Source organism: Oryctolagus cuniculus, chromosome 14, assembly GCF_051225735.1.
Source record: "Oryctolagus cuniculus isolate XC-2025 breed Fujian yellow rabbit chromosome 14, ASM5122573v1, whole genome shotgun sequence".
NCBI classification, from domain to species: Eukaryota; Metazoa; Chordata; class Mammalia; order Lagomorpha; family Leporidae; genus Oryctolagus; species Oryctolagus cuniculus.
Window position 1 is genome coordinate 13,418,236 of NC_142880.1, and position 17,859 is coordinate 13,436,094.

A 17,859-nucleotide genomic window follows, 5' to 3' on the forward strand; every position below is an offset into this window, starting at 1 on the left:
GCAGCCACGTTTCCTAAACGGACTCGTGCTGATAGCATTATCACTTTCTTGCAGTAACATCTAGTAATGAAAATTAACTGGCAGTTCTGAAACGCGTACCATTTGCATATCTTGCATGATATTTTCATAGCTTGATCAAAAAGAAGCCTTGATGAAAAACGAGCAAGGCTTCCCTTCACAGGGGGAAACAAAATGGCGAAAGAGAAATCTAAAAACATCGGTACATTTGAACTAGTACTTGAGTCATTCTTTAGAAGTGTAAACCTCAATAGGCATTCTTCTGCTGTAAATGAAATCCACACATTGCTCTGGGTGCTTAACCTGTCTTCTAATTGTCACTCCACATTTTAGCGGAGGGCGCTTTGGCCGGCTGTTGTTGTTCTACTGTACTTCTGACATTGATGTAGTGGCTCTTGCAGTCGAAGGAGGTCACGACTTACTCTCCTACTATGAACCGCCATTTCAAGGGGTGCCTGATCTGCACGGGAGAACTTGGGTGAATGTGTCTGTGGTGCGGGAACCCCGGGACACCTGCGCCACCCTGTGCCTCAAGGAGCAAGCTTGCTCAGCGTTTTCCTTCTCCAGTGCTGCTGAGGGTCCCCAGTGCTTCTGGACAACGTCATGGGTTAGCTCCGTTGTCAACAGCTCAGACTTCTGGACCTACAGGAAAAACATGACCCGGGTAGCATCTCTCTTTAGTGGCCAGGCCGTGGCTGGAGGCGATTATGAGCCTGTGACGAGGCAATGGGCCATCATGCTGGAAGGTGATGAGTTTGCAAATCTCACCGTTTGCATCCTTCCCGATGATTCTCCAGAGATGGATGAGAGCTTTCTGATTTCTCTCCTGGAAGTTCACCTCATGAACCTCACAGCCAGTTTGCAAAATCAGCCAACTGTTGGACAGCTGAATACATCCACAGTGGTCATAGCACTAAATGGTGATGCATTTGGGGTGTTTGCCATCTACAGCATTAGTCCCAATGCTTCAGAAGATGGCTTATTTGTGCAAGTCCAGGAGCAGTCCCAACTCCCAGTGGAGCTGGTGATCCACAGGACAGGAGGCAGCTTGGGTCAGGTGACCGTTGAGTGGCGTGTTGTAGGCGGGACGGCTACTGAAGGTGTAGACTTTGTAGGAGCTGGAGATATTCTGACTTTTGCAGAAGGTGAGCAGTGGTTCTAATTGGATTTTGGTTCTCGCAGGTAAAGGTTCATGGTGCTTTTATGATCGTGGATAATATTTCAAAGAATTTTTCATGTCTACATTCTTACTACTATGAAAATGTAGTATGGTTCTGGAAAAAATACAGGTGAACTAACTTGTTAATGATTGACCATTCATAAGTAGGGTGAGATGACCCAACACATGTATTTTTTTAGTTTATTACCAAGATATTTTCAGGTAATATGTTAAGAAACAGACTTAATAGATGATATTTATCTTCTTAATTATAGCTGCTTAACTTCTTAATGCATATACTTTTGTGGGCAAACCAGTTATGATACACATATGATATTTTAACAAACTTTTATTAAAAATGATGCTTAGAGTAAATTTTTAACATAGTAGGAAGCATTTCTATGTTTTTTTTCCTAGAAAATGATTTGGGAAATAGTGGAATCTGATATCCCTAATGAAAAGGGCGCAGGGTGGTAATTGGTAATACTTCTTCCTATTTCAAAGACCATTATGAAAATATAAGGAGGTGGGAGTCAAGATGAAAATTTAGATTTTCCAGTGGTCTTGATAAGTGCAAAGAACGTTATATTAAGGAATAGCATTATACAAGTGATTCATGAATTGTGATGTTATCACACAATGAACTATATACTTGCTGTCATTCTAGTTTCCTTGATAATGAGGTGACCTTGACACTGCTGTGCTGACAAAAATGCACAGCGTCGGGAGCGAGAACATGCATTTACCCTTGTGTCTCCTTCCTGCTTCTTAATTTCGTACCCTTTCACTCTTTCCAGACAGTGAAGAGGAATTAAGTAAGGTGCATCCTATGCCGAATAGCAGAAGCTGTGTAGGGATTAGGGACGTTCTGAGGTACCCTGTGGGGCTCCACTCCAAATTGCAGAGTAGACTGCTTGGCCCCTGGTCCTGTAACTCACCCCTTCCTTCACTGTACTCCATCCTGTGTAGTTACCCACAGACTCACCTCATTTGAAACTGGTTGTTTCCCTCAGAACTTGCCACCCCTTTTCTGCTCTGCCATTTCCTAAGTGTCCCTGGTCTTTAAAGATAATGAGTTGGATACTTGTTTAAAGTTATTCACAGTAATTCCAGAATGCTGAGGAGAGTCCACTCTACTGAAGAGCCATTACTGAACAGAAGATATTTCACAACTCTTTCCTGGTCATTGTGGCTTGAAGACCAGGAAGTGAAGCCATGATTCTTTGAAATCCTTCTACCCTTTAACATTTCGGACCTTCAGATATGCTTTTCCATAATATGTCCACATTAATGAACTTCTACAGTGTTTTATATGTGAAAGTATATAGATTACTGTACAAAATTTATCATGGAGCTACTATTGCTCATGGTACTGAACTATTATAATTCACTCACAGATTTTTTTTATTTTCACTAAATAGTTAAATTGTTTAATTTTATTTAAGGTATACAAATTTAATGTATTTCCTAAATACTGATTCAGGAACATAGTGATACTGCCCAACTGTACCCTCCCACCTGCCAGTACTCCTACCCTTCTTTCTCCTCCTTCTCCTATTCCCATTCTTAGCAGTTTTTTTTTTTTTTTAATTAGAAGTAATTTTGGACCTTTCGGAATTGCCTACATGGGTAACTTTGTGACTCTACTTCTTACTCCGTTAATTTCTTTATAGGTGAAACCAAGAAGATGGTCACTGTGACCATTCTGGATGATTCTGAGCCGGAGGATGATGAAAGCATCGTGGTTAGTTTGGTGCACACCGAAGGCGGCAGTAGAATCTTGCCCAGCTCCGACACTGTTACAGTGCACATTCTGGCCAATGACAATGTGGCAGGAATTGTTAGCTTTCAGACAGCTTCCAGATCTGTCATAGGTCATGAAGGTGGGTTTGCTGTTCTATTCAGCATATTCATTCTATTTTCCATGGATGTCATTTTTTAAAGATTCTGTTCTCCCCACCCCCACCAATTTGGTTGACCTCTATGTGTTAATCTTTTCAGAGAATCTTTGGGAGAAGTCTATGTAGTAAACTGTTTGATCAGATTTAGGAAGTTGCCAACTCATACTGCACTCTGTCTTGCTGCTCTGTACTGGTGTCATTGCAAGGAATTTGGTCAAAGCTGGCATTCCCAGCATTCTCCGCTTGATGACAGGAAGTAGATTGACCTCCTAGGTTTTTTTGTGAGGGGTAGGTAAGAGGTAAATGTCAAGTGCTTAGCACAGTTCCTAGCAAGCGTAGTGTGTGCTCGATGGTAGCTGTTGATATTAAATAGTCTATAGTCAGTGACTACTTTAGTCTAGATTTCATATCATGTTTTTGTTTCAGAACCAAAGTGCCAAACTAGAAAATCTTAAATTGCATTAAAAATAATTTTCTTGAACCTAATTAATGTTTTATGTTCTAGGTAGAGTTTTGCATATTTAGCATAAGTTGAGTTTGTTTAAAATGTTATACCCATATTTTTTGTTTTGGAATAAGCTGGATGTGAGGTGAAAGGTTTTTTTTATAACCAGTGTTTCACTACATAGTTCGCATCTAGAATTTAAAAGATTGCATGAAAGGACGAGAAATGAAGAACATGTGTGTGTCTGGACCTCCTTTTTTTGTTTTATTTGACAGGTAGACTTATAGACCGTGAGAGAGAGAGAGAAAGGTCTTCGTTCTGTTGGTTTACTCCCCAAATGGCCGCTACAGCTGGCGCTGCACCGATCAGGAGCCAGGTGCTTCTTCCTGGTCTCCCATGCGGGTGCAGGAGCCCATGGACCTCCGCTTTTTAGATGAGAAACCGGAGATGAGACCCAGGGAGGAGGAGTGATGTGACAGGATCAGACAGTCAGTCTGTGGCGTGCTGGAAACGGAACACGTCAAAGTGTGCATTACCTTTCCCTCACTGCACGCCCAGCTTGCAGCTGTACTGACTTTACCTACACAAGCGTTGGAGCTGTGTTCCAACACTCTTCGCTTTTCTTAGTTGAGCACTGCATGCTGTCGTAGCAATAATGAGCAACAGTGACTACTTAGCTGCCACTCCTCCAATCCAAAGGCTGGTCATCAGCTATCAAAAGGTTATTGATAATCATACGGGTACAAAGGGACTGCTGGAGTAATTAATACTAACTGCAACAGCAGCGACATTTGTGGAGTGTTCCTGTGGGCCTGACACGCCTCATCCATATTTCACTTTAGCGGCATTCCTATGAAGTGGAAGTAATGGTACAGTGGGTTTTGACACAGGAACGTGAACTTTGAGGGAAACCATAAATACATGGTCTCAGAGCAGTGGAGGTTAAACCCAGTTGTGTGGCATTCACGGCCCAGGACACAGGGAGGGCACCTCTGTGCAGAGACTTTGCCATGCTTGAACTTTATCTGTTGTAGAACCTGACAGCACAGGAGCTTTGGGTAAACTGTTAAAGTAACTTCAGTTACAATAACAGTTGGTATAGCCAGGTCTCGTGCGAGGGAACCAAACTTTCAGATTAGAGATGAAATCTGGATTTTCAATGGTGCCAGTTGCAGTCAGCTTTGTGAATGTAGTGTTTGTGGACTGAAGAAGAAATGCCGTAATTATGGGTACAGCATGAAGCTCTGTAGGGCAGGGTGAGGCAAGCCAGCTGGGAAGAGAGACCAAGGAGATAGGATCTGCATCAGTTCCCAGGAGAATGTGTTTTTTATGGTTTCTTATAAAAAGGGGGCAGGGGTGGAAGAGAGCGGCTCCTCCCCACCCCGCCCCGCTTACTTTCTTTTCCCTAACTCTTTTTCTTGAGTATAAAGTAATTTTTTTTTTCAAATACATATTGGGCCTCAGGAATTCAGTATTTTGTGTATGTTGTCTTTATATTACTATGAAAACTGCATAGAAAATATGTCTCCGGATGAGTTTCCCAAAGTGAATGAATGAAAACTTCATGGTGATTCAGAGATATTTACTAAACTAATAGTGGAAAAAATCTTGTTGGGTGAGCTTTTAGCAGTGTTAATACTGCTTTTGGCCTAGTGTTTGGAGTGTTCATTTATGTGATTAGATTTAAAGTGTGGGCCATGCTGTACTTCTGGCTCAAGAACGCCTTTTTGATTCATGGGGAAGGATTGCCTTAGTGTTTAATAACGTATGGCGTTCTATGGAATCTTATTCCTGTGTTTTGATTCTAAAACAATTGGAGAGTGGTAAATATTTATTTCAAATGTAATGGACAAATTTAGAAATTGAGAATGATGGATGTGCTCTCTGTAGGTCTGTGTTAGGGGTTTTACTCACACCCTCAGCTGCATCACAATTAGGTTCATTGGAATTATGTTCTTTTTCCTTTTTCTGGAGATAGCATGAATACTTTTTCTTTGCAAAGATTTGAAAGATGAATGTGATTCTTTTCAAAACTATATATAGGCTATCCATATTAGAAACACTTAACTTTATTTTTAACTACTCATACTCACAGTATGGGCTTCACATTTTTCATGTTCCTATACATTTTTAAACCATTTTCCTTCAGTCATAGGGTGTGGTCAATTTTGGTGGTATATTATGCCATGTGAACATGTACATTAAAATTTGTTTTTTATCTTTTCCATTATGTTTATCCACTTTGTTGGTTTTTGTCATTGTAAAAAGAATCAGTTTGAGGAATAAGTGGGTAAAAATCTTAGGGTTATTTAAATACATTTTTTCAGTTGTGTTCTTTCTCTGTGCTAGGCAAGCCTAGACACGACTTGATAAGTCTTCTGCTTAAGGGTTAAAATGTGCCCCCTGCTTTTGATGGACTCTGGATTTTCTATCAAGATGATTTTTCCAGTAATCTAGTCAGACTCTTGGTTAGGTACAGGCCCTCTGCAGTCTGTTCCCCTTGGCAGAAACTGGAGGAGAGCTTAGCACCTAGTAAATGTTTGCTAGCTGGTAGCTAGAGCAAACCCTGGCTAGGACTCTCTGCCTCCGCTTGCCCTTAGACACAGGAGACTAAGCAGTCCTTTCTGAGTTTCTCTGGTGTCCTTCCATGGCTCTTCACACAGACAATAGCCTGCTCTACCGACTTGTTTTTGCCCAGGAGGCATCTAAGTAGATCTGCTTCCTGAGTCTGTTTTAAAGCAGTAGGTTCAATACTTCCATTTGCATTATTGCTTAGAGAATTCTCATGCTCTTCTTGTTGGCTGATTGGATGCATTTGCGATTACCTTACCAAGATGATGTGTTCAAGAAATACTTTGACCCATATTTATGTGTGTGTCTGTCATGCTTCAAATTGTTTTCTTGGAATAATTTCTTGCAAGTTACTTCCAAGGTTAACTTGTTAAATTTTCAGAGGTGAGGTTTATTAAGTAGTATTAGACTTCAGGTATTTTTTCCACATAGTAAGTCTGAAGGAAGATTTTGCTTTATTCCTGACTAGGATTTTTATTTTTACCTTAAAGTGGTATATTTCTAAGTCTTTATGTACAAGCTTGCAACTGAATTATGTTTATAGGATCTCCTTCAATAGGAATCTACCTACATTTTATCTTCTTGCCATTTGTGTGTTCTTTGCATTTTTAACATTCGATCAAACTCACAATGTTTTTTGAGCTGACAGATTTTGTGATTTCAAAAAGTTGAGAACTGGGATTCTCTGAACATGTTTGTGTCACTAGACAGCAGAGTAGCTGAAACAGCGTTATCACCCCAAGATGTCTCTGTGCTTTTCAATAATAAACTTTATTTCTCAATACATACTTGATCTGTAAAAAATTCTGTGTGCACAATAGGAAGAATATAGATTTTTACAGCAATGTTTATAGTTCATATGAATTATACAAGCATTAAAACTCAGTGATACACTGTCAATTATGGCTCTTTTAGTTACACCCAGTCTTGGGAAAATCAGATTCCTATCTACAAGTACCTATATGCTTATGAAGTGATAAGTATCCAGGGAGCAGGGTGAGCCTAGTGATTAAGCCACTTGAGAGTGCTTGGGTTCGATTCCTGGCTCTGGTTTCTGACTCCAGCTCCTGCCCCCCACCTCCCCCAGAGCAGCAGTGTCTGCTCAAGTAAGTGGACCCCTACGTTGCATCTTTTTGCTTCCTGCTTTGGTGTCTGCCCACCCCTGGTCATTGTAGACATTTAGGGAGTGAATCAGTGAATGGACACTCTATCTGTTGGTCTGTCTTTCCCTAGATCTAAAATAAAAAATGATTAAAAAATCCAACACATAGTCTGACTACATTTTTTTGTATTGAAATGCTTAAACATGTTTTTTGAGAGTCTGATGCTTTTGCCTTCTTATATTCTGTACACTCAGAACAATTTAGTATACTGAAGTTTTGTGTTTTTGAATTTAATAGACATTCAATTTGTTAGTAATTAAAATTAGTCTCTAAATTCATGACAGTTAAGAAACTTCTACTGGAAATATTTGCTTGTGTTTATCTTTAGAAATAATTAAAAAATCATTTAACAAACATTTGAAAAATGTTTATTTTGCTTTGAAGAATGTTGTAAGATTTTAATATACTCAGAAGACACTTGTGTAACTGAGTAAAATGATTTCTAATATTGATGAATTTCCATGATATGTCAACAAACATCATCTTTTATAGCTTTTCAAGTCCGATTTTCATGATGATTTTTAGTGACGCGGTTTGTTAGCATACTTTCACTTGAGCTCATCATCATATAAAACGCGTGCTCCGAGCATATTTTCAGCCTACCACATGGCCATGAGAATGCGCTGTGGAAACTTACTTTCCACTATTAGCAATTCTAAATAAATGACTATCATGATTTCTGTCCATTTTGTCAAGTAGTCTATGGGGATAAAAGTCAGGACTAGAAAATATCGAACAGCCCTCAATTTTCCAGAAAGAATAAGCTGTAGCTTTGCAGTTACAGACTTGATGTACAGGCTTGACACCTGTCCTTTGTATTTCTTTTTATAAAACAAAATCATTGATGGTGTATGTAAGTGACAATCTAAAGAAATGTGATTTTCAGGTATTTGCAAGCACTTTAATGCATGCATTGTGTAAAATCACATTGCATATCAGTGTAAGGAATTTGTGTCCTTTTGAGAAGTGAGGGAAGAACTTACTTGTGTTCCCACAAGTTTTGACCATGAAGACTATTTTCTTGAATTTACAGAACACTGATGTTCTGGTGCATGTTTTGGAGTGTGTTCAAGTTCGTGTTTCCATTTAAGTGTGTGCTTTTGTAACTTGTACGTGTTAGACTACCAGAAGTTTCATTAAATGGAAATATTATTTGAAGTGAGATTCCTGTGTTAATAAGCAATAAGCATGTATAAAGCTTCCAGAAAATTCAATACAGCCCGTTTGTCATGTTCTTAGAAAAGGTGCTGTTCTAGTTGCATGCTTGGTTTTGTTGAGTTCAAATGTTAAATTCACTTGTCATTCAGCATTCAATCTGTACATTGTACTTGCAGGGGAGATTTTGCAATTCCATGTGATAAGAACACCCCCTGGCCGGGGAAATGTTTCTGTTAACTGGAGAATTACTGGACAAAATCTGGAGTTCACTTTTGCCAACTTGACTGGAGAACTCTTCTTTCCGGAGGTAATACCACAAGGTACAACTTTACTAATATTTAGAGAGCGAACAGCATATTCTGAAGACCATGGGATAGAAAATCAGCAGCACTGTGTTGTCATCGTTAGCTTTTTCTCTTGTCCACACCACTGGTTATACAGTCTTTGATGTGTCCTTTCTCCCTCCATTTCTTTTGCCTCAATATTAAGACAAGGCTTTGCTACTTTATGGCTTGAGGACTACAATGGTCTCAGAGCCAGGATCCCTGTAACAAGTCTTCCTTTTCCTGCTTCATGTTGTGTATTCATCACTGCTGTAGAAATCTCCCCCAACTTGCTGCTTTGTCTGAAATTTTCAATAATGCTAATTGTTCATTGATAAGATTGATATTTACGAGCTGAACATTCAAGATCTTCCACAGTTACTCTGTCTACTTTAATTCTGTTTTCACATGAATGAGCAGTTTCTTTTTTTTTTTTTTTTTTTTTTTAAGCCACATAATTGTTTAAATAGAAATACATTTGGATGAAAAATTTATAAGGCCAATAAATGTAGGAGGTTGATCAATAACAATAGAGGGCTGGGTTTCTTTCTGTTTGACATAGGGGTCATTGAATAAAACTATATTTGTGCATTTGTTGGATGACAAGATACCTGAAGAGAAAGAAGTATACCAAGTCATTCTGTATGATGTCAAGACACAAGGTAATTCAGAATTCAATTTGAAATTTTTCCTGATGTCTCTTTTTATAAAAGAAATAGTAGTTGCCGTCTCTGTGTTTAACAATTAGATGCATGTCAACTTTTTATTTTTTAAAGCTTTATTTGAAAAGGCAGAGTTAGAGAGATCTTGGATTGAATTCATTCCTCAAATGGCTACAATGACCAGGACTGGGCTAGGCCAAATTCAGAAGGCTGGAACTTCATCTGAGGGTCTCATAGAGGTAGCAGGGCACCAAATACTTGGGACAACTTAGACTGCTTTCCCACCTGCGTTAGCAGGGAGATGGAAGTGGGGCAGCCAGGGTTTGAACTGGGACCCATGTTGAATGCTGGCATCCTCGTGTGGTGGCTTAGCCCTCTGTACCACAATACCAACCTCAGATGCATTTCCATTTTTAAAAAAAGATTTATGTACTTGAAAGGCAGGGAGAAAGGTCTTCCATCACTGGTTCACTCCCTAAATGCCCCAATGGCTGGAGCTAAGCGGATCTGAACGCAAGAGCTTCTTTCAGGTCTCCCATGCGGTGCAGGGGCCCAAGAACTTGGGCCATCTTCCATTGCTTTCCTAGGCCATAGCAGGGAGCTGGATCAGAAGAGGAGCAGCCGGGACATGAACTGGTGCCCACGTGGGATGCCGGTGCAGGCTTAGCCTACTACTCCACAGTGCTTGCCCTGACCTGGTTTCTTTGAGAGAATGACTCAAGTGTGGGGTTAGGTTGTCAGTATTTGGAAACCAATGCCAACATTACCATTAGATCTCTTGATGTACGCTTTCAGGAGTACCAGCCGCGGGAACAGCTCTGCTTGATGCTCAAGGATACGTGGCCGCCCTGACGGTGGAAGCCAGTGATGAGCCACATGGAGTTGTAAATTTTGCTCTTTCATCACGATTCCGTTTAGTGCAAGAGGCTAACGTAACAATTCAGCTTTTCATCAACAGAGAATTCGGATCTCTAGGTTTGTGTCACTCTAAAATGAACGGGTTTTCCAGGCAAGTGCTACTTAATATTGTGGATGAGAGGCATTGCCAAAGTCAACCGGGGCCAGGAAAAGCGTACTCTTTATTAATTCAGGAGAGAACTTCACAGCTTATTTTTGGAAAGATGACAGGAATGACCCTTGTTCAGAAATGCTGTGTAGCAACCAACCATGAAATCTCAGCGGCATAGCCTGGCTGCGGCCCACTGATCAGAGCTGGGCATGGCCAGGGCTCGCATTGCTCCGTTTGGGTCTGGTTCTTCTCCTGTGACCAGTAGAGGTGCAAGATAGCAATGGAGAACCCACAAAGGCCCTGGAGGTCTAGGCTGAGAGCTAGCACATCACCGCTTTTCCCCTCGTACCATTGGCCAAAGGAAATCACATTGCCAAACTCAAAGTCTAGAGGAAGTGAAATGTGCCTTGCTCAGACCAGGACATCACTGAGCCACCTCATGGAAAGACCTTGGATGGGTGTAGGAAGCAGTGGGGAATTGGGTCAAGCAAGCGATTCTGTGAAAGGCAAAATGTTCACACTGAGACATTTAACCAGTTTAATCATAAGGCCTTTTCGCAACGGATTCATTTAGGTTCTGTCAATGTCACCTATGCCACGGTTCCAGGAATGTTAAGTCTGAAGAACCAAACAGAAGGAAACCTAGCAGAGCCAGAAGTTGACTTCGTCCCTGTAACTGCCTTTCTGATTTTAGAAGAAGGGGAAACAGCAGCCGCCATCAACATTACTATCCTCGAGGTAAAACTCGTAACTGTCCTGCTGTTGTTACTAAACCTGAAGTGACTGCACGGAAGTAGAACTTGGTGGAATATTCTATCCGTAACAGAAGTAGTAACACTTAGTAAGTGACTTTTAAAAGCTTTGCGTTTTAGGACGTAAGATTTTATGAAGCCTAGCATAATCTGATAATTCTAGTTCTCTACTTAAAAATTTAATACAAGGTTTGTCTACTCTACAACTATAATCTCCAGAAACTTGGTGAATTTATTTCTGATCGTTCTGATCTCCCTGCTGGTGCTTTATTACTTACTGCTTATCAACTTATTGCTGCTCATGACTTTCCTTTCTTAAACCACCTTGGGGCTTCCCTTGTTGAGATAGGCAGGGCTACTGTTCATTATATTTTTTATAAAAACACCTTGTGATAAAGAGAATTTTGTTAAGGCAATTCCCTTTGGGATGGCATTGGCCTAAGAGATTTCAAAGCAGCTTTTTGATGCTTCCAGATTTTTCACTGGACCAGCAAGTCCATGTAGGCTAGAATCTTTCTCTGGTGGGATTGATTAAATTAGAGATAGTGGGGGAACGCACTAGAGGCTGATGGCATAAAATGTGATCACAGCCAGAGCTTAAAGTAATCCCTGGTGACTGAAATTGCTTTCTCACATGATCTTTCATATTGTAAGATCTCGGGCTGTCTTGGGATTTAATGTTTCGGCTACCAAGAGGTTTATAAACATAACACATAGGGCAGGCGGTAGGACATGGTGTTGAAGTGGAGGTTGGGGAGAGAAAATAAGAATGCATTTGGGGAAAAAAATCTGGAATTACTATGTGTTTTGGAGAAAGCATTTTAAAAAGTTTTTATCCTCTCAGAAGCTTTTTACTTTTACAAAACTATAATATAAACCATCTAAAGTTGGTAATAATTTTTTGATTTCTGTGGCACTGTGACCTGGTATAATATTTTGAGAACTGTTAAGCTATAAAATGAAAGGGAGTATTGTCAGGATGGGACATGTAACACAGATGTGAATTTAGTGCAGGTAGGTCATCGTTCAAATGTGTAATCTATAAACCAAATGTAATAAAGACTGGTTCTGTTTCCTAGTTCTGTTAATTTTAGAGTAGAAAGCTTATAGTCCCCCTTCCTGTCTTCCCAGGTCTAGCTTAGAAAAATGTTTCTAAAGATTTATTTATCTGAAAGGAGAGGCAGAGACAGGCAATCTTCCATCTCCTTGTCCACTCCCCAAATGGTTGCAGCGGCCCGAGCTGGGCCTATCCAAGGCCAGGAGCTTCATCTGCTCTCCTCCTTGGGTGCAGGGGCCATCTTCTGCAGCTTTCCCAGGCGCATTAGCAGAGAACTGGATTGGAATTGGAGCAGCTGGGACTCAAACTGATGCCCATGTGGGATGCCGGTGTGGCAAGTGGTAGCTTTACCCTCTACATCACAGTGCTGGTTAAAACATTTTTTGAAAATCTTTGTGAGAGACTGAGGGAGGAAAGAAAGAGTATGACAGAGGGCTCCTACCTACTGGTTTATTCCTCAAATGCCTGCAATAGCTCAACCTGTGCCAGAGCTGAGAGCCAGGGATTCCACCCACATCTCCCACATAGGTGGCTGGAACCCATTCATTTGAGCCATTACCACTGCCTCCCAGGGTTTGCAATGGCAGGAAGCTGGAGTCAGAAGCCAGGAATCAAACCATGCACTCACCTGTGGGATGTGTCTTAACTGATAAACTAAAATCCACTCCTAGGTCCAGTTTTGGAACATGGACTTTCAATCCCACTTTTCTTTGTGTCTCTGCAACCATTTATTCTGCCTGAATAGCAATAGGTTTAGAGTATTAGGGTCTGTTCACTCAGAGGTCAGCTGCCCTGGGGGCAGGGGCATGGGATTTGGGGCAGTTGGCACAGCAGGAACACAGTTCTTTCATATTGCACATCTGTAGCTCAAGTTGGTCCCTGTACTACACAGTATCATCTGGAGACTGATCTTCACTGAGTGTTTTCACATGGGAACATATCTCCATTAAATACAATGAAGACAAAAGTGTAGGTCGGTGCGTATGTACTGATACTCCATGTGTGTGTAGACACGTATGAGGGATCTTCAGAGAGCTTGTGGAAACTTGAAGTAAAAAGACGTCTCTTTTGATGTGGAACGATTTGGAAATCAATGCATTTCCATGAACGTTCAAAGACCTCGTATACATGGATTTAAAAATGTTTTGCACTAAAGTAAACTTTTTAAGTTCTGTTTTCTATGAGCTTTTTGAAGTACCCACCTGTGTGTGTGTATGTGGGGGTGTGCCTGGATGTGGGTTTTGCTAATCCTTTTGTGTTGGGCATCCATTTGGTTTTTATGGCTATTGTGTAGACTAGCAATTTTTAATAAATATATAAAGCATTCCATGTAGGCCACAATCACATTATTTTCAAACAATATTACAACTGCATCCCAAAATAATTACTATTAGAAAGAATGTAGAAATGAGGCCCTAGAATTTAAATAATACTTGTAAAATAGTAGAATTTGGTATTAGGTCTCCATAACTGTGAAGCCTGTATTTTTTGATGGTGTCTTTCAGTTCCTCAGTCTAATTGTTGGATATTAAGGTAATTTAGACTTTTTTGTTTAAGATAGGTTTGTAGCTGGTTTATATAACTTAAAAATGTCTCAATGTTTCAATGGTTTCATGTGATTCAGTAACTTCCTACACAAGCAGGCAGAGTTTAATCCTTTCATGATTATTTTTTCTATTTTAAGTATCTTTATGTGGATTTTAATTTTCTCTGTTATTGTATATATTTGAGATAATTCTAAAAGCATTTATGAAGGGTAATTCCTTTGTCAGCGTAATGAAAGGAATTAAAGAGTATATTTTTGCAGGATGATATACCGGAGCTGGAAGAATACTTCCTGGTGAATTTAACTTCTGTTGAACTTATCATGGCCCCATTAACTTCATTTCCTCCCAGACTAGGTATGATGGGATTTTGTTTGCTTTTTATTCATTTCAAATAAAAGAACTTTAATCAGAAGCGAACATTGTGATGCTTGTTAATCTCAATTACATGTGTAAATAAAACAGGCTTTTAGACTTGTTTTAGTGACTTTCATTGCAGTCTTGTACAATGGATGGGATAAAGACATTAAGAATTACAGTGTGATGCTCTTTAAAATCTACAACTGGTTTATAACCAATTTGTAATCCTCAAAGTAAGTCCTTTGGAAGGTATTTTCCTTTAGAATTTGATTAGCCATTTTCATTGGATCTCTGAACTTGCCAAAGTTTTGCCTCTACTAGGGTATACAGCTTTTGTCTGTCTGCTGTGTTCTCTGCTTTTTTGACCTTTGATCTTTTTCTTTCCATGCTTTTAGAAAAGGCTCAATTAATTCATTACAGACTGAAAGGTAAAACTTGAACTTTCATACTGATTTTTGTAGATTCCTTTAAAAATATGCATTCTTATATTTAAACACAAATTCCCGGTTGTGGTTTGGACATTGACTATTGGGAAGTTTTGTCTGAAGCTTTGGCAAGGGCAATGCAGTGTGGGATGGAGGTGAGAAACAGGAAGGTGAGCTGCCCTTGTCTTTTTTTTTTTTTTGGACAGGCAGAGTGGACAGTGAGAGAGAGAGAGAGACAGAGAGAAAGGTCTTCCTTTTACCATTGGTTCACCCTCCAATGGCTGCTGCAGCTGGCACACTGTGGCCGGCGCACCACGCTGATCCAAAGCCAGGAGCCAGGTGCTTCTCCTGGTCTCCCGTGTGGGTGCAGGGCCCAGGCACTTGGGCCATCCTCCACTGCCCTCCCGGGCCACAGCAGAGAGCTGGACTGGAAGAGGGGCGACCGGGACTAGAACCCGGTGTGCCGGCACCACAGGCAGAGGATTAGCCTATTGAGCTGTGGTGCTGGCCACCTTGTCTCTTTAAAAAAAAAAAAAAAACAAAAACAAAGATTTAATAAATATAAATTTAAAAAGTACAGCTTTTGAATAGCGGTTTTTTTCCCTCCTATAACCACCCTCCCACCTACAAACCATCCCATCTCCTACTCTGTCTCTCATCCCATTCTTCATTAAGATTCATTTTTAATTAGCTTTATATACGGAAGATTAACTTAGTGTATACTAACTAAAGATTTCAACAGTTTGTGCCCACACGGACACACAAATTACAAAGTACTATTTGAATACTAGTTATACCGTTAATTCACATAGTACAACACATTAAGGACAGAGATCCTACATAGGAAGTAAGTGCACAGTGACTCCCATTGTTGATTTAACAGTTGACACTCTATGACGTCAGTAATCACCTGAGGCTCTTGTCATGAGCTGCCAAGGCTATGGAAGCCTCTTATATTCACAAATTCTGACCTTATTTAGACGAGGCCATAATCAAAGTGGAAGTTCTCTCCTCCCTTCAGAGAAAGGTACCTCCTCCTTTGATGGCCCGTTCTTTGCACTTGCCTTTGTCTCGTGGTTACGAGATGTGGGCAAAAAGAAATCAGTCTCTGTGACAGGCTTTGCAGAATGGACTCCCCTCCTTTACTTCTCAGTCTGTGTGACAACTTCGAAAATATTGCAGGGTAGGCATTTAGCCTTGTGGTTAAGACACGGGGCAAAACGCCCATAGCCTACGTCAGAGTACCTGGGTTTGGTACCTGGCTTCGACTCCTGACTTGACCTCCTGCTAATGCAGACCTTGGGAGGCAGCAGTGATGGCTCAAGTAGTTGGGTTCCTGCCAGCCACAGGGGAGACCTGGTTAGAGTTCCTGGCTTGGGCTCCAGCCCAGCCTTGACCTTTGTGGGCAGTGGAGGAATAAACCAGTGGATGGGATCTTTTTCTTTCTCTCCCATTTCTGCCTCACAAATATAATATTTTAAAAAAATGAAAGGAAATAGTCAATTTTTATTATACCACTATTTGAAAATGTATCATTGAGAGAAGCTAAGTAGCACGTCCCCAGTGGTATTGCTAGGAAGTGGTAGGTGGAGTTGGGCTGCAGTGCTGTGCTCTGGTTTTGAAATCGCTGCTGTTCAGCATCTGGTCTGATGGGCAGAGGTCCAGATTTTATATTGGCTGCTGCACAGTAATGTGCTTCTTACCCTCGAGAACAGCACACTTGCCCACCCCAGCGGCTGTCATCAAGTGTCCTGGGCTACAGTAGCACCTCTGAAATTCAACAGGTAAAGTCTTAAAGAAAAAAGCCCAACAGTAACAGTGTTAGTATTTCCAGACTGACTAGGAGGGACTGGGAATATAGTGAACTAGATGGAGAGAATACAAATAAAAAAGGGTAGGGGAGGTTTACTTCAAAATTACTCTCTTTGACCAAACTTTCTCTAACTTTCTCTACTGTCATTGTGGCACTCCCTCGCTCACACTCCCTCTGCTTCCTTTCCACACCTGTATTTATTAGTCCTCTCTCTCTCTCTCTCTCAATCCATTTAGTTTTCTTCCTTTCTTGTTCTTTCTACTTCTAGGAGTTCCCACTTTCTTCCTGAAAGGCTATATTGTAGAATAGAGATGCCAAGTGTTTTTAATTAATAAAAATAGTAGAAACAAAACCATTATTTCAGTTGCTTGATTTCAGGCTAAGTTGATTAAATTTCTACAAATCAGAGGCTCTTAATAGCAAAATCTGTTCTTACCAAATATCAATTGTCTCTATTTGCTTAAAATCTTTTAAGTGATGTTAATAATACCTATGAAAGAGGAATGATATAATCTCAAACTGTCTTTATATGTCACACAGTTATTTTTAATCAGTTATGCTTATTTTACAAGAGGGCTTTGATTTTTTAGATTCAGAAGGCTTGACTGCACAGATTACTATTGATGCCAATGACGGTGCCCGTGGTATTATCGAGTGGCAACAAAACAGGTGAGTCTGTGGCTGTGTGGGTGCCCTCTTCTGAGTTTGATTCTTTATCTGCTAACAGAAGCTTGTAAGGGAGAAAAAGGAATGTTCCCTGTACTTTGTTGTAGGTTTGAAGTAAATGAAACCCACGGAAGTCTCACCTTGGTAGCCCAGAGGAGCAGAGCGGCCCTGGGCCGTGTTGCCTTGTTCGCCTATGCCCAGAATTTGGAAGCACAGCTGGGGCTGGATTACATCTTTACCCCAATGGTGGGTCTCAAATTTTTTTGCAGGTGACTTTTGCAAATTATTATTTTTTAAAAATATTTACCTAAGGTGAACAAATTTCATGTGTTTCATAACTACAGATTTAGAAGCATAGGGGTGTTTCCTGTCTATCCCCTTTGTTATTCTTTGAATTTTTATAGTGACATACTTTATTTTTTAAAGGTAGTTTTATTTGAAAGGCAGAGAGTTATAGAGGAGGAAAGAAGTCTTCCATTCACTGGTTCATTCCCCAGATGGCCACAACAGCCATTGCTGGGCCCATCTGAAGCCAGGAGCCAGGAGCTCTTCTGGGTTTTTCAAGCAGGTGCCAGGGGCTCAAGAACTTGGGCCATCTTCTACTGCTTTCCCAGGCTATAGCAGAGATCTAAATCAGAAATGAAGCCGCTGGGACTTGAACGGACACCCATATGGGATGCTGGCAGGGCAGGCGGTGGCTTTACCCGCTACGCCACAGTGCCTGCCCACAGTTTATTTTATAATCATAAGATTAGCCTTCCTCAAAGTAAGGAATTCAACAAATAGCTAGAAGGAAAAAAAACTTCCTATGGGGCTGATGCTGTGGTGCAGTA

General features: G+C 40.6%; 1 protein-coding gene across 2 annotated transcripts in view; it reads left to right on the forward strand.

Moving 5' to 3' along the window:
• Positions 1 to 17,859, forward strand: part of ADGRV1 (adhesion G protein-coupled receptor V1) — a 603,645-nt gene that overhangs the window by 131,217 nt on the left and 454,569 nt on the right. For both annotated transcript variants that reach the window (XM_089313009.1, XM_089313008.1), the window contains 9 exons: positions 352 to 1,163; positions 2,851 to 3,060; positions 8,592 to 8,722; positions 9,301 to 9,400; positions 10,196 to 10,375; positions 10,984 to 11,147; positions 14,026 to 14,119; positions 16,951 to 17,029; positions 17,134 to 17,272. In XM_089313009.1, coding sequence (XP_089169135.1) covers positions 352 to 1,163; positions 2,851 to 3,060; positions 8,592 to 8,722; positions 9,301 to 9,400; positions 10,196 to 10,375; positions 10,984 to 11,147; positions 14,026 to 14,119; positions 16,951 to 17,029; positions 17,134 to 17,272 — 1,909 coding nt within the window. The remainder of the gene's footprint in view (positions 1 to 351; positions 1,164 to 2,850; positions 3,061 to 8,591; positions 8,723 to 9,300; positions 9,401 to 10,195; positions 10,376 to 10,983; positions 11,148 to 14,025; positions 14,120 to 16,950; positions 17,030 to 17,133; positions 17,273 to 17,859) is intronic.